The 24,275-nt window shown below is 42.2% G+C and overlaps 1 protein-coding gene and 1 long non-coding RNA gene across 9 annotated transcripts in view; one reads left to right on the forward strand and one right to left on the reverse strand.

Moving 5' to 3' along the window:
* Window positions 1-1,518: 1,518 nt before the first annotated feature.
* On the reverse strand, window positions 1,519-15,780 carry LOC142029189 (uncharacterized). 2 transcript variants are annotated; one of them, XR_012649861.1, is made up of 4 exons: window positions 15,133-15,780; window positions 9,693-9,840; window positions 5,860-5,953; window positions 1,519-5,301 (listed from the first exon to the last, which is right to left on the reverse strand). It is a non-coding gene; the product is annotated as an uncharacterized LOC142029189 (long non-coding RNA). The 2 variants fall into 2 exon arrangements; XR_012649862.1 differs by lacking the exon at window positions 15,133-15,780 and adding an exon at window positions 9,959-10,259.
* Window positions 14,594-24,275, forward strand: part of NDUFAF6 (NADH:ubiquinone oxidoreductase complex assembly factor 6) — a 29,573-nt gene continuing 19,891 nt past the window's right edge. The window contains exons 1-4 of one of the 7 annotated variants that reach the window (XM_075023637.1): window positions 14,594-14,812; window positions 18,246-18,345; window positions 19,251-19,373; window positions 23,613-23,669. In XM_075023637.1, the coding sequence (XP_074879738.1) occupies window positions 14,634-14,812; window positions 18,246-18,345; window positions 19,251-19,373; window positions 23,613-23,669 (459 nt within the window). In that variant the 5' untranslated portion in view covers window positions 14,594-14,633. Of the gene's footprint in view, window positions 14,813-18,245; window positions 18,350-19,189; window positions 19,374-23,612; window positions 23,670-24,275 lie in introns of those variants that run through there. The other 6 variants (XM_075023638.1, XM_075023639.1, XM_075023640.1 and 3 more) reach the window with 6 other exon arrangements.

The following is a 24,275-nucleotide window of genomic DNA, read 5'->3' on the forward strand; positions in this document are numbered from 1 at the left end:
TCGTTCGAGAGCAAAACCAGGTATAATTCTGTCTTCAAATTGCCATTGGCAGGAAGCCATTGTAAATCATAGCCAGATTAAAAAAATAACGGTAAGCCTTCACCACACACTGAGCTCTTTTCCTCCGTTCCGTCAAAATAAAAATCCTCTCAGAAGTCAGTAGAGATTTCCATGGTCTGAATAACTCTGCTTTTCTCTAGAGCACCTTCAGTGACAGCATTTGGATCGTTATCTTGGGCTGGAGTGTGTTGGGCATCTCAGCAGGTAGTGCCATACTGCAGTGCCAGCCAGCAGAGAGCCAAAGGCAGATGCCTTTTCTTGTGTCATTGTGTGAATGATTTTCCTCCTGAGCCCAGAGGCATTCATCAAACATTTTCCATTGGGATTGTCTGTCCTCTTTCATATTTGTCTCTTGTACTAGAAAAAGTCCAGCATATTTTCACTGCTCTTGCCTGAACCTGTCCTCTCCTTCAGAACTTGGTAATAAAAGACCCTATTGTACCTCTGGGTACAACCAGGAATCATGCTCTTCTACTGTTTTCTTCTTTGCCCTGGGATTAGAGAGGCTTTCCAGAAGCACACCTCCCACCTAAGAGAGTCAAGTAAGTGTTCCTATCATCCAAAGGAGAAATGACCTGTGAATTCTTGACTATGGCATTGAACATGCATTTGTTACATTTATGAAATTCCTATGTTGATGTTTGATGGGTTATTACCATGGTTATTAACCCTTCATTTTTTTTTTGTTCTTTATTTCAGTGGTGATGTTGGGATGATGGGCAACCCACAGTCAACATATAGGCAAGTCTGCTTGATCAACTACTACAGATTGAGTTTAGGAGGAACCTACCTTGGTGCCATGATTTATTTTCCTATGCTGGATTTATCTTCACAATGATTTTCAGTTAATGTCCAGTGAGAGGATAAGTAGGTTTCTCTGTCTGTAACATCTCTGTGTTTTAAATCACGTGGGAATGACAGACAGTGTGCAAGAGAGCTTCCTCCTTAAATTGTCAGCCCAAAGCATGTTTTGTTGTGTGGCTAGCCATGCTTAAAACCCTTCCTTGAATTTTCCTGCACAACCGCAGAGTCAGCAGACACACACTGTTCACATCTCTGAGGCATTTTTAGTCTCACCAGCAATCCATTTGTTTCCTTTCTGCTCTCCCACTGATTCATATGCTTCCTAAAATAGTGAGCACTATCTTTGTTCTGTTGTGACGAGTTACAAAAGAATTAGCAACATCAGTTTAGCACCAAGTAATATGAATCACATCATGTGCTTGGATTTCAACTGTAAGGCTCCATCCAATTGCAAATTACCATTATTTTTGAAAGATCTCTTAGTCTTTGCAGGGTACAAAGCCACACACCATGATTCTGCGTTGTTATTCTTTTCAGCCATGGATGTTTCTTGCAAATACTGAGCCCAACATTTCTCAACATTGCTCAGACAAGCCCAAATAGATTAAAAAAAAGGCCAAGTACTTCTGAGAGAAGATCAAATAATGACTATTACAATGGAGCCTGAGGTGGTCACGGTGGATAAAAAAGATGTGACCTTTCCTGCTCCCAGGTCTCAGGCACTGCATTGGTAACAAAGACAATCAATACTTCACAACGTCCTCAGCTGGCATGTTCAAACCTAATTTTAGCATGGTATATATACAAATGTATATGTGTGTCTCTGTGTATTTCATGAATAATTTATACAGTATATTGCAGTATATATGTAGGTATATGTAGTTTACTCATGGAGGAATTGACTTGGGATCCCAAGCACTTATTGACAGGTTCCCTTTCTTGCTTAGGTCAGACACAATGAACGCCAGCATGCTGTGCCAGCTGAGCTCTGCTGAATGAATAAATAGCGTGGGAGGTCTTGTCTGTTGAGCTAAGCATTTCATAGAAGCCAGGTGCAAGCACCATTGCTGCATACTGAATCGCTGCAACTCAGAATATGGTATTACAGTCATCTGAAGAGCTCTTTTCAGATAGCATTTTAAAACTGGCTCTGCGCAATAACAAATTAATGAGGTCTCAGTCTCTGCAAGATTTGTGCTAATGAAGCCTCCAGGCAAGAGACAGATCCTGCCACATGCCCTTCCAGTCTGGAAAAGTTGGTGTTCACAGCAAGGTACAGCTTCCCTGCATAACACTCTAACTCCCCAGATGACAGTAAAGGTTTCAGTAAAACTTGCCGGCAAGATCGTCTTGTCCAGCCATTACAGCAAGAGACCTGTAGCTCCAGATTTAGTTGTTAACCTGTTGCGTGGCTTTTGGCAGACTACATAACTCTGCCTAAGTTCCTCATACGTCGGATGTGGTCAGGTAGTCAGGCACTCCACCAGGATGATGCAAGAGAGTTGTTTGCACTTAACCCTTTTTACTATAGGCTGTCTAAGAACTTTTCAAATAGCCATAGGTTTTTGGAAAGGTTCTTGGATAAGGTAGAGTAGAGCTGCATCTGGGGTATTCTTCCAGCTGATGGTTCAGCTAGCGTGAGGTCCAAAACCTAAAGAAAGTAAGTTAGTATGCTTCGGTTCTTAAACATATACACCAAAATGGCACTTTCTTGGCTATGAGTGGCAGTGTGACAGAATGTGACAACTTGACAGTGATGCCCTCAGTCTGCAAGCTCCTGGTATCCCCCAGGGCTCAATGCCAACAGCTGATGTGCTAAAAGCCATTTGCCTCACCTGTGCCAGTGCCTCAAAACATGTTACCTGATGTATTTTAAAAATTCACCTTTCATCCTGCTGTGGTGAAAGTGCTTAATTATTAGAAAAGTTTTTTATAAAAAAATTCCTGGCAGAAGCAGGGCTTTAGAATGTCTTCCAGGGTTTTTGGAAAAACATCATGACTGGTTGTGACAGCGTGAGGAATGCGTTGTGAGAAAACAGGCAGTTCAAGAGAAGAGCTAAATAAAAGATGCTGCAGTTGAAAGAACTCTTTTTCTCTGTGCCTGAATTTTAGACATATTATCACTCAAATGTCAGTGCCTGAATAATTAAGGTGGTGTAATGAGATGTAATTGCCAGAGCTGCAAGGACAGTAAACATAACTGCACTATTATCAGCACAAGCTGAGCTTCCAATGGTGCAACAGGTCAAACAGCTATAATCGTACCACTGTACCTGGAATAGGATAAGTGCAGGGGCCAAGTGCAGGCTGCACATGAACATACTGTACCTGGGCTCTGGAACTACAATTAGAGCAAAGCTGAAGGTTTATAGATCCCAGGCACAAAACAGCGTGATAAAGTTTAAAAAAATTGAAAGTAAATTGGAAGAAATGTAAGCTCAATATTCGACTGAGCAATGTCACATTACTTAACTACATAGCTGGGATTGTTAGTGAAGAAAAATAAGATGCTATTTAAGAATAGGAAATCCAAGATTTTATGTCTGGTCAAGAACAATCCACTGCAAAAACCCAGACTGAGGAGCAAACTAGTAGGGAGCAGCCCTGCAGAAATATTCTGGAGGTTGCATACTCTCTCAAAAAATGCAAACTACATACTGAGAGATATAAGTACAAATAGAGGCTATAAAATATGCAAAGTAACTCTTCCACTTTTCTCAGGATTGGCAAAGCTCAGCTGGCGCTCAGTGAGCCTGGCTTGCGGCACCATACTTGGGAGAGATATAACACTCATCAGGCTACAGAGGAGAGCAATGTCTGTGATCAGACCTCTAGAAAAACACTACTTAACATGGGAAGAATGGAGAAATAAGGGGTGCTGGCTCTAGTAAAGAGAAACCTGACAGAAATATGAGAGCAGTCTTCAAAAATAAAGATATTGCAGATTAATAAGACATTCCATTGCAGCAGAAATAGACTTTGGTTAGACATTAGGAAAAACTTTCTAAAAATAAGGCTAGTGATGCATTAAGCTAGATTGCCCGGGGATTGTAAATCTTTTTAAGAAGAGATATCAGATAAAACTTAGTCAGGAATGACAGAGATAAAATTCATCCATCTGTAGAGAGTGGGATGATATAGATGACTTCTTGAGATCCCTTTTCATCTGTATTTTCCATGATCATCCAAAAGATGAGTGTTTGTTTTTTTTCAGACTTGCTTGTTTATTCATGCTTCTTCATCTTGGAGATGGAAATCCTATTACTCAGTCCCAGTCAGCACTGGTTTCAGGTTTTTCTTGTACTCCGTAGCGACACAATGTGACTGTTCAAGTTGCAAAGACATCAAGACAAAGTTTAAAATGGTGTTGGTTAAAATAGTAACTTTGAAGCGACAGTCATACCAGTCAAAATACTTATCATTGGCTTCAAATCAAAAGATTTCATGAAAATAAGTTCTAAGTCATGAGTCTCAGGTAATTCACATGGCCCCTTTGACAATTCAAAGAGACCATGCTGTTTGGATGAAATGTGCAAGTTTACCAGGACAGGCAAGATGGAGTCAGAAACAAACCCATTTGGATTCACTCTGCAGAGCAGCTGTTCCCACTCTGGTGTGCCACAGAGGAAGCAGGAGACCTGTTACCATTTCAGCACGCTGCTGGCACCCATTGACACTTGCATACGTATCCACATCCACTGCGCTCTGACACAAAGGAGGTGGCAGGTGGATTTAAAGTCTGCCCACAGTGCTCTCAATGGATGACTGGGCCCTTTGGTAGGATAAACCTGAGACAAGCTCAGCAATTTGGGCCTCCTCCTGCTTCCTTGGATGCCTTTGGTGTTTTTCTTCCCTCAGTGTTCCTATGGTGGCAGAATCAAAGCCTTGAACAGCTAATCCTCCTGCCTATATCCTGGGAGATTTGGGCAACATTTGGTTATGTTTCTGTCTCCATGTAATTTTGGTTATTACTGAGAGAATTTTAGCTTGCCTTCAAATAATTTCAACTCCATTATGGTGATCCTTGTTGCAACATGCTAAGGCACTTGGCTCCTGAGCAAGTGCCTTATAAAAAGAATAAAGTGCTTCTACCTATTATGATTAATATTATTTTGCTAAAGATGGAGGGCACTTAGGCTGCCTTCCCCTCAGGTTGCTACAGCAACACACATCTGTAAGGAGTCATTCTTCTAATTGTGTCAATTAGGCTTATATAAGAGTATTTCAGTGATCCAAACGCTGTGGAAAGCATGGTCTGAGGTCTGGCTGAAGATGAACCTTATGCTCCAAATGCTAACGAAATTATTTTAAAATTCCTTCTGGTGTAATTGCATTAGTCATGGCGAGCAGGAAGCAGTGCAGTGGCTCGCTGAGCTGGGCAGGTTTGCTTGCTTCTCTGATGGAAAGGAGCACAACGGTGGCTTCTGAAATGCACTTCTGGAACAGAGGAAACAAAAAGTGAGCTTGCATTTTGTTTGCAATAACATTATTTTACAATCAAGACAAAGGAAATTAGAATGCAAACCCAGCACGTAATGATGCCAGATTAACGATTAATACTTTGCAGCTAAATGATGCCAGATTAATGACTAATACTTTACAGCTATACACTGCTTTTCAAATAAAGCCAATCTGTGAAATACTTATAGATGTACAAGTCAACAACAGTGAAAGTGCAGCAAACTTCTGATTGACACTTTTGACTGGAGCAATCTGAAAGCTGCAGGGCCATATGGAAACTTTCCAGACAACAGCAGTGCCTTTCTCATGTGAGAAAATTATGCTTCTTTCCACACAATAAAATTAAATGAAGTTTGTACTAACTAGCTGCTTATTTTATTAGTTCTATCCTCCAAGGGTGTGTTTGCAACCCAGATCATTATGTGTGAATAACAAACACTTTCTGAAAACTTGGTCTACTTGAGAGGGTTGTCATTAAAATATTAGCAGAAGACACCGACTTGCTGTTACATGACATTACACCACCACACTTGCCATGTTTTGCCGATGCTGTGACTCATCATAGGAGTTTGCTAGAGGCCGGCTATTGAAATGCCATCCAATTGCAATAATTGTTGGCTGAAACCTCCTGAAACAAAGAAAATGGTATCTTTAAAGTGAGACAACTATGTCTAATTACATCCTGTGATGGTCATGAAATAATATAACTGTCCAAACATAACAGTATGATTGTTCAAATATGTAATTCCATTCATCCAAAAGAAATTTAAAAGTTTCAAAAATCAACATGCTTACTCTTCCCAGATTCTCATCCTGTGTTGCAATGGAATTACAGATCAAGCTGGAATATTACTTATTGTGTAGACCATGGAGTGACGGTCTTTTCACACAATGTTTTCAGATTATAGGAAAGTGTAAAAACAGCACTTTGAATAAAAGTTTCTTCTTGCTTTATTTTTAGTGCAGCCGCTGGGCGGGCCACAAAGTAACTCACAGTTGTGTGTGAGTAACTCACAGCTGTGTATGTGTATGAGATTGATCTTGAAATGTTTTTATGTTAAAAGATGATAATGGCCTGTATAGGACAAAAGGTGAGAAAAGGACCCCCTACACTCACAGATGCCAAATCCCAATGCCAGCCACATTTAATAACTTGCTAACTCTAGACTAAAATAAGAATCACCGTACTCAGAGTAACTTATTTTATCTTTGCATCAGGCTGCCTAGCACTCAAGTTTTTCTTAGGAATAAGACTGTGGAGCTGAATGCTCAGTACATGAAATCACAACACCAAAATGCACTGGCTTCCCTTTGTCAAAGAAAGGGTGGGGAGGAGGCAACGTGGGGGAAGGAGGCGACCAGAGAAGTTCCCTAGCTTAGCATTTCCAGTGCAAGTGTTGACCTACATTGACCTGCCTCCCAGAACTGAAGCTTTGCCATACTGATGCAGAAAGGATTACTTCCCCATGGTTTTCAGTTGTCAGTCTTCCAACCTAAAGCTCCTTCCTCCTTAACATTCTCAATAATTCTTCTGTTTCAGCAACCAGAGAATTGCCATAAATCACGTTTCTACATCAGCACTTTTTCCCCTTCTGTGCTCTCTAACGGTGTTTTGTCATTGATCTCGTCTGCCCTGCAACTCTTTTCACTATTTTAGCTGCATTTAATTAGCATGACCATTTATAATGCTCAGAGCTGAACTCTGGACTGTTTGTGGATTTGAAAACAGTTGGTTTTTAAAAGGTGTTTTAGAAATACTTTGAGATCCCACGTCACCAGAAAAATGGGGGGAAGTGAAAAGCAGGGCAGTAGCTAGGCATCTCATTTTTCCAGCAACTGCTGTACTTAGCTAGTTATTATGGTTGGCTGATAAGGGGCAGTTTTGGGGGAGAATGTTTCTACCTACCACTGCAGATTTCAGTATTACAAATCCTATGTATGTTTGTGCCCTGAAGTTCTCTGCAGAAGATCATCCCAGTTCCTGCCCAAGTGTGTCCCCTGTTCTAGGCCCCCCAGATATGGCAAATCACTTCGGCCAGGCAGAGTTGGGAGAGATTCTCTTTGAGAAGAGGCAACGCCATCTGTAAACGAGCAAGGATGCTAACTACTGAACAATGTGAAGTTTCCCTACCTGTGATGGCTCTGCTTTGCAGCTTCCTCACATGCTCAGGGCCAGGGGATGGAAAGAAAAAAACCCCCAAACCCTTGAAAATAAATTTGGCATTATTCCCGGGCTACATGGATGTTTTACTATCTGTCCACTTCCCTGAAGCACTTCATAAGTTACTTCAGTTATTTGGGTGTTCACAGCCAAAAGGTCAGCTTCCTTGTTTCCTTTGCAGGCTTCTTCAGTACTTTCGGTTTCTACTACATTGTATATATTCTGCCCAAGGATCCTCAAGTACTTTCTGTCAATCTAGTGATGACTGGTACTATCATTTACATTTTTCACAGTCACAGAATGACAGAATCAGTGGATTCTGTTCAGAGGCTGGAATGTGCCTCTAGATCACCTAGTCTACCCCCCCTGCTCAAAGCAGAGCCAACTAGAGCTATTCTCTACCCTGTGCTTGGGCTTCCTTTTGTCACATAAGGGGAGAACATGCAAACACGAATGCTCATGTGGACAGTTGAAAGAGTAGGATCCCAATGTGAGATGGAGCAGAGCAGTGTGACAGGGTGGAAGCACTCTGTGTGACCTCTGAGGAACCGGGCTGAGTCTAAGAAGGGGACATTATTGCCTAAAGTAAAGACTAGGAAGAAAGCAATTTGACTGGACATTCAGGCCCTGCTTGCTGATCTGAGGAGCTGTGAGTGCTCAAGATTTTGTCAGGAAAAATACAGGCACCCAAGATCCTGTTTCTGCACATGGCTGTAGGTGCCATTATCTTGGTAGAGCCAGCTGTCATAGCATCTCTTGCACATCATCATCCCTTACCTCAGGGACCAACGCCAGAAAACCCTGTATCCTCTCAACAATCATTTAAAAATGAGCATAAATAGAACAAGTGCTGCAGTGTCTCAGGAGCCTACATGCGTGTCTCTACACTGTATTCTGCAGTCCTGTCCCTACAATCATTCCTTATAGTCTGTACTGTATAAAATCATCAAATATTTAAAGATATTTCAGTTGGGTTGGCAGCCTTGCACTCTTGCACAATGGGTTTCAAAAAGAAACTTTTTTCAAAAAGAAGCTTGCAGGGTTTGGGGCATTCTCCTGCTAAGCAGCTGACTGCACAGCCTGCCCTCACTGGGACTGCCTGGCACCTGCCATGAGGGGCTGGGATGAAGGAAGGAGAGAGAAGAGGCTGGTTTCATACCATGAGCAGGGAAGGAAGCTGCCACTGGGAGGCAGAGAGCAAAAGTCAAGGTGGCATGAATACGTGTCTGTGTCCTTGCAGCTCTGTAACTTTTGGACACGTTGCTGCCAGCTGTTGGTTACAGGTGAGCTTCCCAAAGCATTGTCTCATCCCCAGCGACTGGCACACTGCCTGGCCTGCAACACCCCAGGAGTGCCTGTTCTGCACAGAAAGTTTTCTCTGAGCCCTTTTACAAGCTGTTAAAAGGGCCTTAGAGGCAGCAAGGGTGCCTGGGATGCTGTAGCACTGCCAGAAAATCTGTAATGTTTTTTTGCTCAGCTGCCTGGCAGCACACTCAACCCTGCAAGAGTCTGGAGCCTGGTTAAAGTTCCTGGACAGGTCAGGGGTCAGGCTGAATTGACCATAATGAAGAGGCATCCCCTCATGCCACCAGTTTTTTAAACAGCAGAAGACAGCAGAAGTTCCTGGCTTGTGTCTGGTGGAATGTACCCAAGTGCCAAAAGATGCTGTCACCTTGGACTCTGCCAGGGTAACCAGTTTATGAATTATCCTCATTGACTGACAAGGCTCAGGCAGATCAGGGTGCGGTACCCTTCCTAGTTCTTGGTGATATAGACCCCATGTGGCAGGCAGCAAAAGGAACGTGGGTCCTACTTCTGCCTCTTGTTTTGGTGAAATGGCATTGGGCAAACTCCCTTACAGCTCAAGGTCTAGGACAGGGCACTCATGATGCTGAGTTCTACCCTTTACCTCTCTTTAACACACAAAAGCAGCAAGCACCAGCATGCCTGCACAGGGAGCGCAAGGCAGAGGATTAATGGCAGAAGAGGGAGCAGTCCATACCCAGCGACAGTGAGTGCTGCTGGTCTCACTCATCCCCTCTGTCTCAGGTAGCAAAGCTGGAAACAGGCCTGCGGATGTTTCCACAGTGGGACAGGTCTCATACCATCCTGTGTCCCCGCTAATATGTAGTAGTGATGTGTCCTGTGCACCCAAAAGGCCTTGAGATGTGAACACTAAGGATGCAAGTCAGTTAAAATTACTTGCCCCAGGGACTGTGAAGTTACAGCCGCTCTCAGATGTAACCATCGCAGACAGTACATGTGTTGCCACAGGAAGTGAATGACAGGACTTCAGAAGCCAAGCTGCCAGCCTTGTGCTTTAATTACTCAAAAAAGCTCCCTCCTGTAAGTTCCTAAAAAAAAGAAAACATAGGAAAATTTAGAGATCTCAGTAGAACATGATAAGGTTCTGGAACAAGTTGTTCCCTCCTACTGTTGCCTCTCTGCTGAAATGCTTGAGGGCTCTCTCACCTTGCTATATCTGCTGTCACTTCTTTCCAGACTTGTCAGGGCCAAGTCCTAGTGATGCAGTTTCCCATTATTCACCTTCCTTTCTTCTGAGTGCTACTCTAGCTTGCAGGGTTCCAAAAAAAAAAGATACAAAAAGGAGCAGGGTTCACAACAATTACACCTGCCCCCAACACAGCAGACACAACATTTAGCTCTATTTTGACTCTGGTAAAAAAACATTTACTTGGTGGGTTCCATTGAAATCCTTATTATATTTGCAGTTGACTTCACCTGCATGCCAAAACCGAGTTTGCACACCCCCAGCTTCCTCTCTCTCTCATCTCCCTCCCAATAACTTCACAAAAATTCCAAACAAGAAAAGGTTGGCAACTTGTTGAAAGAACACAAAGACCTTGTCCTTGCTAGCCAGAGAAAAAGCGCTGGTACCTGTCTGTCAAGAACTTGTGGCTTTTCAGTTTGCATGTTTCTTGCTAAGACTGTTTATCCAGGTAACACAGATGGGGCGGATCATTTGGCAAGCTCACCCCTAAGCTTTTTACAACAAAGATGACAACAGGTGCAAGATAAGGGATACATACAAAAACAAGAGTTCATTACAAATACATTTGCATCCAAAGTAGCAGCAGAAGGACTTGGCTCTACTTTATCTTAAAAGCATACACTTTGTGAATTCCATTCAAATACTCACTGTATTTGCATCTGATACTGTATGCTGCCACCCCAGGCAACAGCATGGAACTGAACTGTTTGCGTGGGCCTGTGCTTCTGCGCAAGGGCAGCCAGGTAAGTCATCTCTTCTCATGACAGTATGGAGGTTTTAGGATGGCTCTTGAAAAACTAGAGACAAAATTCTGAAGAGAGTGCACTGTCCCCACAGAGAGCAGGATTTTCAAAGGGATTTTCAAAAGGATTTTCAAACTTGTTAATCACAAAGGCTTCTTAATTCTGAAGGTCTTATTTCGATGTCAAAGTGGAAGCTGAGCAGTTAGGATGCGCTAAGCCCTTGAAAACCCGGCCCCAAATTCTGCTGCTATGTGTTTGTGTGTTCAAAGAATGTGGCACAGCTGTGGAGAGGTTCCTGGTCAGAGAGGGTCAGTAACCTACAACCAGTAGAGAGACTAAGGTTAATTAGCATGATCTGAATGCTAAAGCTATGTCCTTATTCTGAATTAGTCTCTGTAAAAGTCCTATTTTAATCCACTGGCTAAAAAGAGATAAGAGACTATCCTAACAAAAGATAGGTATCAAAAGGTGTCATGCAACAATAAGTTGCATGACCTGAATACCCACTGTTTCACTTACAAGTCTGCAGTCTGAATCAGGAGTAATTGAAAGTTGGTAATATCTGGCCTTCATTTGATGGTGTATGTAATGTGCGTTGACAGATCCATCCGTTTCATGGGAGTAAAACTGAATCTCAGGTAAAACCACAGGAGACTTGAGAATATCAGATGAGCAGCAATTCCTATTGAGTGCAGTGGAGTATGCCCACGGTTGGAAAAGGTGCTGGTGGATAAGGAAAAATTGCTGTTTCCTTTCCTTCTGAAGGACAGTCACTGCAGCTCAGTCCAGCAGCCCACAGCCAAGGAAGCATACAGTGGTCCTCATCCTTCACAAATCACTGAGACTTTTGTTTCCCACTTCATAGCACCTTTTACAACCTCTATTTGTGCTTGAAACTGGGGAGTGAGAGAGCACAATGGTAACAAATAAATGAAAGTTTACAAGCAATTTACCTACAGACAAACCTACAAAAAATAAACAAATGCAGCAGCAACAAAGATGAAAATCCTTTACAGCAAGAGCCTTTTGGAACTTTCCATCTACTTTGTAATTAAAGACTTAGATGTTTAAACCATAGAAAATGGGAAAACTGCGTTTTAAAGTGGCCCAGTGCTTGTTACTACATGCATTAATGTATTACTCTGTGGCCAGGACTGAAATTGCTCCAGTTAGACATGTTTTCCTAGTGTACTCCTTTAAACAAAGATTTTTGGTTGAATGTTGTTAGTAGTCCAGGTAAAAATAACTGCATACGCCTGTTCACTGTCGCATGGAACTGGACAGGAAACACTATTGTTACTACACACAGATTTTTCCTTAACTCTGATAACGGAATGAATCCAGGATTATTCAGAAGCGGAAAATGAGGGAAAGGGAGAATACATCCTTGCCCATGTGAACGTACAGAACAGACCTGTCAGATCACTGTTCATATTTCTGCTCTCATCGCTACAGATGAGGGATCCCAGTGCCAGTCTCCCGTATCCCAGTGAATGCCTCAGCCTCCAGTCATTGGATGTTCTGAGGCGGGTCTCTCTCCCCCATTCTCCTCTGCATGAAGAATTTTGGGGGTACAAGCATGTGAATATATGTAGATCTCCTAAACTTCAGGCTCTGTTTGGCCATCATGGGACTGCTGAGTGTCTCTTTTTCTCATTTATAAGTTGACAAATAATATCTGGATGTTCTTTTAACAAGGGTCGGCTACAGCTGATTGATATTTCCTGGCACAAAACTTGTTTTTTTCCCCAGAAGTTCCAGGTTAGAGCAATAACTGAATTATCTCTACCTAAACCAGCCATTGCTGTCACTAGCATTGTTGCCTAAGCATTTCAGAGTTTTATCTGGGGAGTCAGAGGGACAAAATACTTCAGTAAGAAGTATGCATCAGAGAGACAGCCAATCATCTTTCAGCTTCTGAGAGAAATCTTGGAAAAGGTGATGAAACGTGCTCTTTAGCAGAATGAGATCATTAAAAAAAGTTTGTAGATGTCCCCTACTAAGCTCAAATTTTCATATACAGTCTTAAAAACTCACTAAAACACTAAGCCAAATCATTACACCCACTGCGCTGGCAGCACAAAAGGCTAACTTACTAGAATCTATACAGACTTGAAGAAGCTTTTCAATAACTATACAAGACGTGAAATATTTGTTTAAAGAAAAAAAAAGTAATTTAATGAGAACAGTAAAGGTACAGAACAATAAGAAACAAATGTCAGCACATGGAGAAAGAGGTCAGGATTATTGTTTTTTATACGACACCTGGTTTATTCTTTTCTTACTAAGGGTTTAAATCAGTTTAGCACCATTTTGGTTCATTCAGAGATTAACAAAAGTTAATATTTTATAAGATTTATTTATAATACCCTTGAGGTTTAGAGTATGTTTATGTAACCCTTCTGCCAGGAATTGGCAGCAGCTGAAAGAGCTGGATTCATTTATCTAGGGGTTCCCTCCGAAAACTTAAACAACAGCAGTTTCAGCCTCCACCCAAAGCTAAATGACCTCCTTTGGGTGCCCTGACAAACAATAAATCCTGCTCAAGGCATAGCAAGGGTTTAAAACAAGGTCCAGAGTTTCAAGACAAAGAGAACTTTAGAGACGAGGGAAGGGGAGAAGAAAGGCTCAGGATAAACCCACAAAAGCCACTAATCAATATAATAAGTAATGCTTAAGTGAGATCCCTAACCTCCTTTTTCTCGTTTCTGTGACACAAAATAAAGGCTTGTTCTCATTTCCAAACATATGCCTTGTGACTTGAAAGTCGCTGCCCACTCAAAACTCTCTCTGTATTTACTGTGTGGCTTCACTTTACAGCTAAGCTAATGAACATATGTATTACTGTCCACAGTCCGGGAGGTCCTACCCTCTCTTCAGCCCACAGCCCCTTGCTCATGCTAATGCCCCGTGCTGGCGCTGACGCTCAGCTGACCACGCAGTGAACTGATTTAAGGCACAAAACTGGCAGAAAACAAACTCAGGAAAACAAAAAGTGAGCAGTGGATGGGTTTCTGCTGGTTTAACTCCCGGAATCAACTCACTCTACTATAACATGGAGGTCAAAGCTGGCACCAGTGAAGAAGATGGCAAGGCTGGGGATAGAAAGAAAAGCCAGACTGCTGTTGTTTCTAGTAATAACTAGGCTGGGCTAGTTACTAATAGGGTGGGTTGGTGTAGTTTTAAGATGCAACTGCTCTTGAGCATGGCGGCACTTTTGTATGAATTTGCTGGCTCATCCCCATATAGGCCAAACTTTGAGGGAGCACTGCTACTCTGTCCATGACTACAGGACTAACAGGACTGTTCCATCTCTAAATAAACTCCAGCCAGCCTGTACGGTAATGAGTCGTCCCTCTCCCAGCCAAGAGGGGGAAATAGGGCCTCTGTTGCAAAACTTAAACCACACATTTTACCTACGACTGAGCCTTGGGGTCAGCTTCGCTGCCCAGGCAGAACTGCTCTGCTCCGCTCCCCCATACAGCAAACCGGCCCTGGGGCTTTCCCCCAGTCCCACAGCCGCTCCCGTACACCTCCGAGGCCACACTGCCCACAGCTAGATTTTTACAGCTCGGTTTCCTCAGCGTTTTGGGCACCGGGTTTAAAAACCGAAGTGCCTGGTTTCCCAGGGAGCGCGGGAATTCACCTCGAACCGCCGCCGACAGTGCCCGCCTCAGGAGCCGGGGGAAACTGAGGCAAAGGCGGCGCGACGGACGCCATTTGCAGGACAACTAAACGCCGTCCGCCTCCCGCAAAACCCCGGGACGAACCCGCCCGTTCTCGGGTGCCACCTACCGGTACCTTCTCCGTTAAGCACTTACATCGGACTGGCCCCGCGGGGCCGGGCTGACTGACAGGAGAGGAGGGGAGGGGAGGAGGAGCGGTGGGCAGCATGGCGGCCGCCGCCATGGCGCGGGGCGGGCCGCGGCCGAGGCCCTGCCACCGCCTGGCAAGGGCAGCGGGCGCCCGCGGCGGGCTGCCGTGGCCGGGGCTCGGCGGCGGGAGGGCGGCGGCGGGCTGGAGCCGCTCGGCGCCCGGAGGAGAGGTGCAGTACTGCGCCGAGCTGGTGCGGTGAGTGCCCGGGGGGGAAGGCCTGCAACCGCGTGGGTGTTCCTCTCCTCAGGGGGCGGCGAGTCTTGTCCGAGGAAGGCTGGCGAGCGCTCCCCTCCTGACGGAGAGGCTGCTCAGTTCCCCGGGAAAGGCGACCGGGGTTTCCCCCCCCGCCCCGGCTGCCCTCGGCCTCGGCTGGGCACGCCGCCGAAGGCCCCGAAAATAAACCCCTGCGGCCCTGAAGCGAGCGGCGCCGGTGGAGGGGGCTGCGCCGGCACCTCGCCGCTTCGGGGGGAGCCGCGGAAACGAGACAGATGCTTAAGCGGCATGGGTGACTTAACCTGTAAACGGCAGTTTCCTCCCCCGCTTCTTTCACGGCTGCTTTTCTTCTGAAATACCGAACCTTTCCGTTTCATTGTCTCGGCTCTTTGGAGAGAGAGAGATCACCGAAGTGAATGTTTGAAAGTAATGGGTGTTTCCAGATCTTCTTGGCTACTGGGAAATAGCCAAGCCTCCCAAGCACTCCTTGGAAAAATGAGCAAAAGCAGAGGAAACCCAACAGCTGGACAGGCAGCGCGAGTAGCTTCTCTGACCTGAGCGCAGGAGGGGGAGGAAGTCTGTGTTTTCAAAAGCATCCATATTTGGTCAAATCCAAAATGCTCCAAGAGGAGCAGGAGTGCAGCTCAGACACTTCCAGGCCAGGCAACGTTTCCTGCTTGGCTTCTGGGCAGTAAACAATGTGCAAGGCCCCTTGGCTGCTTTCTAGAAAGTCCACGTGAGTTCCGAAGTAAAAAAATTAATCAAGTCTCTTTGTAAAGACTTGAATAATTTCTCTTTGGATACAGTCATCCTAGATGGTTGACAAAAGCAGGGAGAAGGCTTCCAAGCATGTATAGAAAGTGGAACAGGATCATCTTCTCCAAACTGATGCTTGTAAGAGATATAAAGGTGTGTGTGGTCAGCAGTAATGTTTGAAGTAGGAAATCTAATGGAAAGGAATGTGACAATCTTAAACTTTCTGTGCCGCACCAAGCAGCAGACCTTTACAGATACATCAGAATGCATAGCCAGGTTGTGTTTTCCTTGATAAAACTTTAGATTACAGCTTTGTTTTCCTAGTTACTCTACCCAGGATTTTTTTACCTGTTACTCAGAACAGAGGCTGCGCGTACAGGTAAAGTTAACATATACAGGTAAAATGTTTTCAGTAAAAAACAACTGTGAACAGAATAGTTAGGTTCCAAGGCACAGAAGCTGAGATGGTTGAATTTAAACTTCTTTTGTTATTTTTGTTAAACCATCAAAAGGACTACTTATAAAAATACACGGACATTCAGAATAATAAAACGAAAGGTGGTTATGCTTTTGGCATTGTTTAATGGAAGCTGCTGTTCACAGTAGCTCATATATTGCATGGAAATCATAAGTCATAAAAAATGAAGAGGAAGGAGTTACTATTCAAACAGAAATAAAGCACTTGAGGCTATGCAAACGTCAGCAACTTACCAGTTCTGAGATTGAGTCTCCCACACATTAGGAAAAACAACTGAGTTACGCTTTAAAGGTGTAGATTTGTGCAACTTTTTGCAATATGCAAGATGCCCTTTCTCTTGGGTTTTCCTTTTTCTGTTAAACAACTATTTTAAAAGTAGCTTTAAGCTATTGGATTAAAAATATGTTTCCCGAGCAGGTATGTTTTCTGTCTCTTGCTGTTTATGATGTCTGCTCTGGAAGACAAGCTTGTGGCTTGATGGTATTATGGAGTTTTATAATGTGGAAGAAATTCATTATACTGAAAGTCCAGTAATGGTCATAGCCAACTTTTGTTCCATCTGTGGGTTCATATGTAAGCTTATACTTATTTGAGAGGGAAACTATGAAAAACACTCAATACCAGAGTTAAGGTTATTCCCTCCTTTCTTCATTCCTTACACTAATACATGAAGAGAGTTGGGGTGGAACATGATCTATAGCAATATAAATTTTATTTTACAGGCTGAGGCTTAATGGATTTACTCTTCTACTGTTATGTCCAAGGGTGCACTGTCAGCATAAAATTCACATTTCTTTCTGATTTTTTTTTAACTGTTTTTTGCTACACTTAATTTTTAAGCTTAGAATAATGGCAAAAAAGCACCCAAACGACACCAACACCGTTACTAGAGGGAAGACAAATTTCTCTATTGTGCTGCTGTATGCTTTGTGTAATGTGTTTCTTTGTTTCCTTTCTGGAAGTAGAGGTGGTTCTGTGTTTTGTGAACAATCTAGGCAGACTGCATAACTGGAACTGGGAAAATGTGGCTGTAAACCTTGCAGCTCTGCCCAGGGTGGGCAATACTGGGTATTACTATAATCAGCCTTGAAAAAAATATTAGGTTTTTGAGCTGATAATACCTTCCAGAAAGTGTCTTAATTGAGGGAGGTTTGATGCATCTGTTTTTTAATATGAAGGTGACCTTTAAAGCCTGCTAAAATTCACAAATAATTTTTTTGTTGATGCTTCTGGATTTGCATCAAGCTCTAAAACAAGTTTCACAACTGTTGTGAGAACTCTAAGCATTTGCTAGTTATCAGCTGTTGTGTATTGCAGGGGTAAGAACCTCTGTTAAATCTCACTTCCTTTTTGTTTGATGCTAAAAGTAGCAACCCTTGGTGTTAGTTTGGCTTTGCTATTTTAAGCTCACATTCAAAAGAAATATGAGTACATGTAAGAAGAGCAGACTTCATGAAAATGAGTTTTCCTTGACACCTGCTTCTCCGCTCTCGAGGTGAAACTTGGAGTTGCTGGTCTTGTTCTCATGAAGAATCAGGTTACAAGCTTGTCAGAAAGTATACAAAAATGTTGTTCAGAACAAGCAACTTAGCTTTTCAGAGGTGACCAGGTGTTTTTGTTAGCTACAGTTATGTATGATTTTGCAGTTTATGATTCTGTGCACTGTGATTGTTTTTAATTTAATGGCACACCCAAGTGGCCAAACAAAGGCATATCACTCCAGATTGGCAACAAGTTACCTGCAGCGAAACTGCCAAAACCCAGAGTTTTTATGCTTTGAATATAGTTGCCAGTAAATAAAAACTTACTGGTTAGGCAAGTGCTCTTGTGCCAAGTTCCAAAGCACAATCTTTTAAAGAAATGTGGTTTCATGTTTGGAACAGAAGTCTGGAAGTCGGACAATCTGGATTCTATTTGCAGTTCTGCCACAGCCTTGTTCCGTGCCTTTAGCCAAGTGTCTTGAGATCTGGATTTGAAAGGTGCGCTGAGAGTTCAGACAGCATCCCCTCTCTCTTGGAGTTTGTCTTATTTTAAAACAAGCTTAAAAGGTGGTACTTTTGCAAAGTCTGAGTTTTGAACTACAACTTATTGCTACTGTTTTAGGAGTTCAGTGCTAAGCAATAGCACACCCAATTTATGTAGAGCTATAAATAATAAATGTATTTCCTCATCCTTTTTTAGAAAGCGTGACTATGAAGGGTTTCTGTGTTCTCTGCTGTTGCCTGCGGAATCTCGAACCTCTGCTTTTGCCTTGAGAGCCTTCAATGTGGAACTGGCTCAGGCAGGTATTAAAATACACTTGTGAACTCTGGAAATGTAAAATAACAGTTTCAATATTCTAAATTACACTGGTAGGTGGTGTTTTGCCAAGATTAATTTTTTGCACTATAAGGGGCAGTGAATAAATAGTGCAATACAAACCTCTAGCTTTGAACGTACCTTGGAAAGTAGCCAGCCTCCCCCAGTTTATTTTGTTTACATATATAGTTTTTCTGACTTTCCTCTTTGTTGTGCATTTTAAAATTAAATGATAACAAACAGGCTGTGGTCCTTGGTACTGTTATGTAGTTGCATCTATGTCCTGGCTTCAAATGCAGTGACTGAATTGGTAAAGTGCAACTAAATCCTATCTTGTAGGTCTGTCAAAAACTTGGACGATGTAATCAGTCCCAGGTCTTTGTTGGCAGAAGCTAGGTGATGGAAAGGCTGCTGGGAGGGAAGTTAGTAACTAGAGAGTTGCGGGAGGGGAGTGGCTGCAGTCTTTCCCCCTTTGCTAGGTGGCCAGAAACTGCTAGTGCAACCAGGAAAGTTGGTAACTCTTGCCAGGAGTGATCCAAGAAATGTGCTGACCAAGCGAAAAACCTGGATCAGCTTCTGTGGGCTGTGCTTATGGCTACCCATGGCACTGCCCTCCCTCACTGCTGTTACCACTGGTGCTTTTCCTTCTGGGAAGAAAGCCAAGGTGAAGGTTGCCCAGGACTTAATCCCCATGGGTTTCAAAGTTAGGTTGTGGTGACGATTTTTTTACTCTCTGTAGTGCTCATATGCTTTATGAGGAATAAATGTAAATTCAGAACTGAGCACTTTCCCTACTGAGTTTGGCTGTCCTGTGTCTGTCTTTTCAGTGTAGGTAGACCAAGTGCCTTAAAGACACTGTGAATTTCACTCCAGATGTATCCTTTCCAGATTAAGGACTCCATAACTCAGAAGACTACAGGTTTGATGCGAATGCAGTTCTGGAGGGAGGCTGTGGAAGATATATTCTGCGATAACCCACCACATCAGCCGGTCGCTACAGAGCTCTGGAGGGTAAAATACACCTTTATTGTCCTAAAATTCACTTAACTGAAATATTACTGTGGGAAATAATGATGTCATTGTTTTGTGTGTGCTGTGTTGCATAGTTAACAGCATTATTTTATATAAAACAGATAACCTAAATTGTGTTTGTGTGATATTGTAAGTTACCTACAACCAAGGAGCTGAGTTAGAGAAGGAGGATATTTAAGTAGGACCTACTTGGAGGGTCAGACTTCTGTGAACCATCTGGTTTTTCCTCTTCTGTTTGGGTGAAGGACAGAGTAAATTGTGGTAAGCCTTAAGCTGATAGCAAGTGAAGTGCGTCAGTATACTTTTCTGAGCCAGTGCTAGTTCTGCCTGAAGAGATTAAGCTGTACAAAAAGACAGAAGGCTAAGCACAGAGGCTGAAGTAGCAAATAGGGTATGAAGAAAAGCGCAAGACCTTCATACACAGTTACTGGGTAATAGGGAGAATCTTCATACAGTCTTCTTGCATCAAGAGGTGCTTGATGACTTCTGTTTATGTATTATGTTTTGCACAGATCCATTTGTGTGCATTAAGTAACAGGGAATGTACTTAGGAACTTAACAGTTTATTTTTACCAAGATGCCCGAGTTCTGCAGGCACTAGAACATCACACATAAAGTACAGCTACAGATCTGTTCCTCTGCTGGTCATGGCCAAAGAAACAGGCTTTCTGCTAAAATTTTTTGTTTCGAGTTAGGACTCTCATTGATATGTTTGATAGATGATTGAAGGCAGTGTAAATGGATTTTCCCTTGATGCTGGTATAGAACCACAGAATAATTTAGTTGGTAGGGATCTCTGGTTGTCATCTTGTCCAACTTGCCACTCAAAGAAGGTCTAATGACAAAGTTAGATCAGGTTGTCAGGGTCACGTTGCATTGAATTTTTAATTTCTTTGGGGATGGAAATTCCATACATTGCTAACTTGTCATCTTAGGGCCACAGGCCACAGCAAGTCTTAGAACCTTCCAAAAGAGCAGCTACTGTAAGGCCTCTACTCTATAAGATCAGAACTAGCATTTAAAGATCTCTGAGCTCCAGGACAGGAAAAGCTGCAGTTTGTCTAGATCTCAATAGCTGAATACAGTTAACGTAGATCCCATAGGTGGTTAGTTTTATGGACCTGCTGAAAAACAGGCAGTTAAATGTGGAGTCTTCATCCAAGTATTCATCTGCATTGTTCCTGTTAAGATCCTGGGGAAAGCGGGACACTCGCTGTAACGCTGGGCTAGAACAATGCAGTTCCTGCAGAATTGGAGCATTTCACTTGATGCCATGTTGGCTTCACATCCACTCTGCTGCACCTCTGAGACCACAAAAATGAGTCCTTTCCAAATCCTCTTTCAGTGATTTTTGGCAGTGCTGAAACTGTGGCCTCTCCCTGACTCTTCCTCTTTCAAATGTGAAATAAAGCATAAGTGAGCATTTGTTCCTGTCTATCAACACTCATGTTTAGATTAAAATTGGGATTTAAACAAGTTACACTTTAACTAAGAGAAAACATAGGTAAAGCCAAGAAGTAAAATAAAAGAAAAGCACCTGTTAGTCATTTTTGAGAGGACTAGAGGTGTTTATACGTGTCTCCAGCTCAGATAAAGTGTGTGCCTTAGCCACAGCAAAGCATTCATACAGTTAGAATGAATACTGGGAAATGTTGTGAGCCTTTTTACGGGATTATGGCAGTTGAAGATGCACCTAGGGTGATACTTTACTGCAGGCATTAAAATGCAGAATTGGTTGTTTTGCATGTCAGTCTGTCGGTGCCTTTGCTTTTTATTTCCTTCTTTCTGTCTCTCTTCCAGCATATGGCAAGCTTCCCAGGAGCAAGACTGTTTTCTCCCAAAATGCTTTTGTCTCCTTTCCAGGGAGGAACTTGCTTTACTGTAGCTTAACTTATTTTTGTTTCTGAAGATCTCCTCTCATTTAGTTGTCTGATTGAGTGGGTTAGGTACAAGTTAGTTTTGGGTATGATCGTATATATTCTCTTGACCACTTTTAATTTCAGGCTGCTTGTGTGTGTATCAATGTGAGGTGTATGTATCAATGCCCAACCAGTCTCTGAGCAGAGGGCCTCCCTGCCAACCGCTTCCCTAGTTTATTGCTGAGCATGACACCATATGGTCTGGAATGTCCCTGTGGTCAGTTGGGGTCACCTGTCCCAGCTGTGTCCCCTCCCAACTCCTTGTGCACCACCAGCCTACTCGCTGGCAGGGCAGTTTGAGCAGCAGAAAAGGCCTTGGTGCTGTGTAAGCACTGCTCAGCAATAGCTAAAACATCAGTGTGCTGTCAACACTGTTTTCAGAACGAATCCAGAACATAGCCCATACAAGCTACTATGAAGAAATTTAACTCTGTCCCAGCCAAAACAACTACAAAGTTCAGATATAAATAATTCAGATATTGAGATAACAGTTGCAACCCTTTCCAATAGCTAAGACTGCCAGTTATACTCCTTTCTCACAAAACAGAAAATTGATTTTGAAGCAGAAGAAAGAATTGGCCTATCTCTGTGGTAAGATTTCACCTCACAGGAAGACTAATCTAAGACAATCCAAACAGAACTGGTTGTGAAATAAGATGTTGAAAAATAATTCAGAAGGTATTTCTAGGAGCTTTCATAGTTCTGAACACTGCAGAGCACTGGAGTGAACTAGCAATCCAACCTGACCTGGTAACCTTTGCATTCAGGATGTGATTTTATTTCTGCATTTCAGCAAATACCCCAAGAATGACCTGTCTGAAGAGCATGGCTTCACAAATGTTCAAGAATGTCATTGCAGTTCTTAGAAAGAAGGATTTAGAAAGACATCTGAACTCACAAGTATTGCAGAGCTGTTAATAGAATTAGCATGTCTTTTCACAGCATATTTTATGTATACTCCTTCCTTGCTGTTGAGTTTGTATGAGGACATTTATCATAGTAATTTATCATGTTAAATGTATTCCTGAAGTTTTGTGTATCCCAGAATACTTGCATTTGGATTCCAAGAGTTTTATGTACTAGTAAAGTATATAAATAACCTTTAATAGTATTTCTAGAATTATTAATAGCTCAACTCTCGGTGACTTTAATATAAACTTATATGGCAACTGTATGATACTTGTTCTTACTTATCTGTCCATTTTGAACATATAAAAAATGAGGCCTAATTCTCTGTTCATTTCTGTGGAGCAAGCTAGTTTTCAAAACTTTTGAAAAATGAGCACCTGTGTGTTTGAATGAAGGTAGCTCAAAATGGGTGTAATGTACAAATTAGGTAATTTAGAAGAACTCAGTTTGGTGCTTTAAGGCTTGACCTGTGACTATTTCAAGGATTTAATTTACAAAATGATACTCAAGATGAACAAGTAAGAAGCAAAACTGACGTTTGTAGTTGTAACTTAAAATTTGCCTTTTCACATATCAAGTACTTCCTCAAGTAGATTTTGTTGAATCAACAAGAAGATCTAGTCTTGTCAAACCTTGAAAACAATATTTACAAATATAATGGATGTAAAGAAGTAGTTGAAAGTGAGCTATAAAGGCTCAGATTGTGAGAAATCTGCTCCGTTTTGTTTATAATTATTTATATGTGTGATTGTAGCCTTTCTGACAATGTGGTCTGCAAAATTCAGTGTGTGTAAGTAAGAGGATTGAAGGTAAGTTGATAGAATGAAGTGGTACAGGAGGGAAGTCAAATATGAGATAAGAGCCAGAAGAAGAATGTGTGAGTATGAGATGCTGTGGGATACTTTTTTGAACAAAACCATAATACTCATTATATTATTTTGTTAGGATGCTGTCTTTACCATACATACTGGTATGTTGTACTGACATTTTCTTGAAAATTTACAAGGGAAATCTTTTTATTTCTTGACTCTGGAGGAAACTGTTCTTTTTGGAAAGTGAACATAGTTATCTGCAAATATTTTGTGGGAGCGTATGATTCCAGGAAAGAATAAATTACCTTCAGAAATATTTTCAAAGAAATACTTTTAGTTAACTGACTTGATGTCCAAGATGTCATTTTTTGTGTGCAACAACTTGTAACAAATGCCAGTTGAAGATTCTTGTATTTGAAGAAGATTCTCATTTTCCACTGATGTGCCACTTTTATTTAACCCAGTGAATACAATTCTTGTAAGAAAAGGATTATCTAAAACATACTTCAGCCTTCAGAATGCAGTACTACCGTCACTTTGTATATATTAACATGGATGTTTTACTTGTTAATTTTCAGGCTGTCAAGAGGCATAACTTGACTAAAATGTGGTTCATGAAGATCATTGGTGAAAGAGTAAGTATTTACCATTCAAAGTCTGATTCTGTTTTTAGTCGTATTTGGTGTCCCCCCCCCTTATTTTTATGTGTTTGTGTGTAAAACAAAAACTTAAGTAATTAATCTTTTCCAGACAGTAGTGTTTCTCTTTAAGAATGGTGCTGCTATATTTCCTTTTAATTCTCCCTTGATGCCCCTGCTCGTAATTTCTGCTCTTTCTGGCCAAAATGGCTAATAGAATCCTTTGTTTATTTTTGCTTTAAAATAGATGTAGTTTGTGAGTCCACATCTATCTTGTTCCCTACTCTGATAACCAGTTTATCTGTGCTCATGTTTTCTGTTGCTTGCTGGTCTCTATTCCTGATTTGAAGTGGTTACCCCTAGAGGTAGTCCACTGGGAGTTACACTTAGATACCTTTCTGTATGTAAGCGAGGGAAGTTCCATCCTATGGTATTAAGTAGTAAGGTCTCCATATGCAACTGTTAAGAATTCTGGAAAACTACATTTTAATAGAAATGGAAATGAAGATGTGCAAGAGAAACTCATACATGGTCTCTTCTTGTGTCATTCCAATCCTGCCCCAAGAGAAAGGACATCTTGCATATTGTAAAAAGTTGCACATA

This window comes from Buteo buteo, chromosome 3 (assembly GCF_964188355.1).
Source record: "Buteo buteo chromosome 3, bButBut1.hap1.1, whole genome shotgun sequence".
Taxonomy (NCBI): Eukaryota; Metazoa; Chordata; class Aves; order Accipitriformes; family Accipitridae; genus Buteo; species Buteo buteo.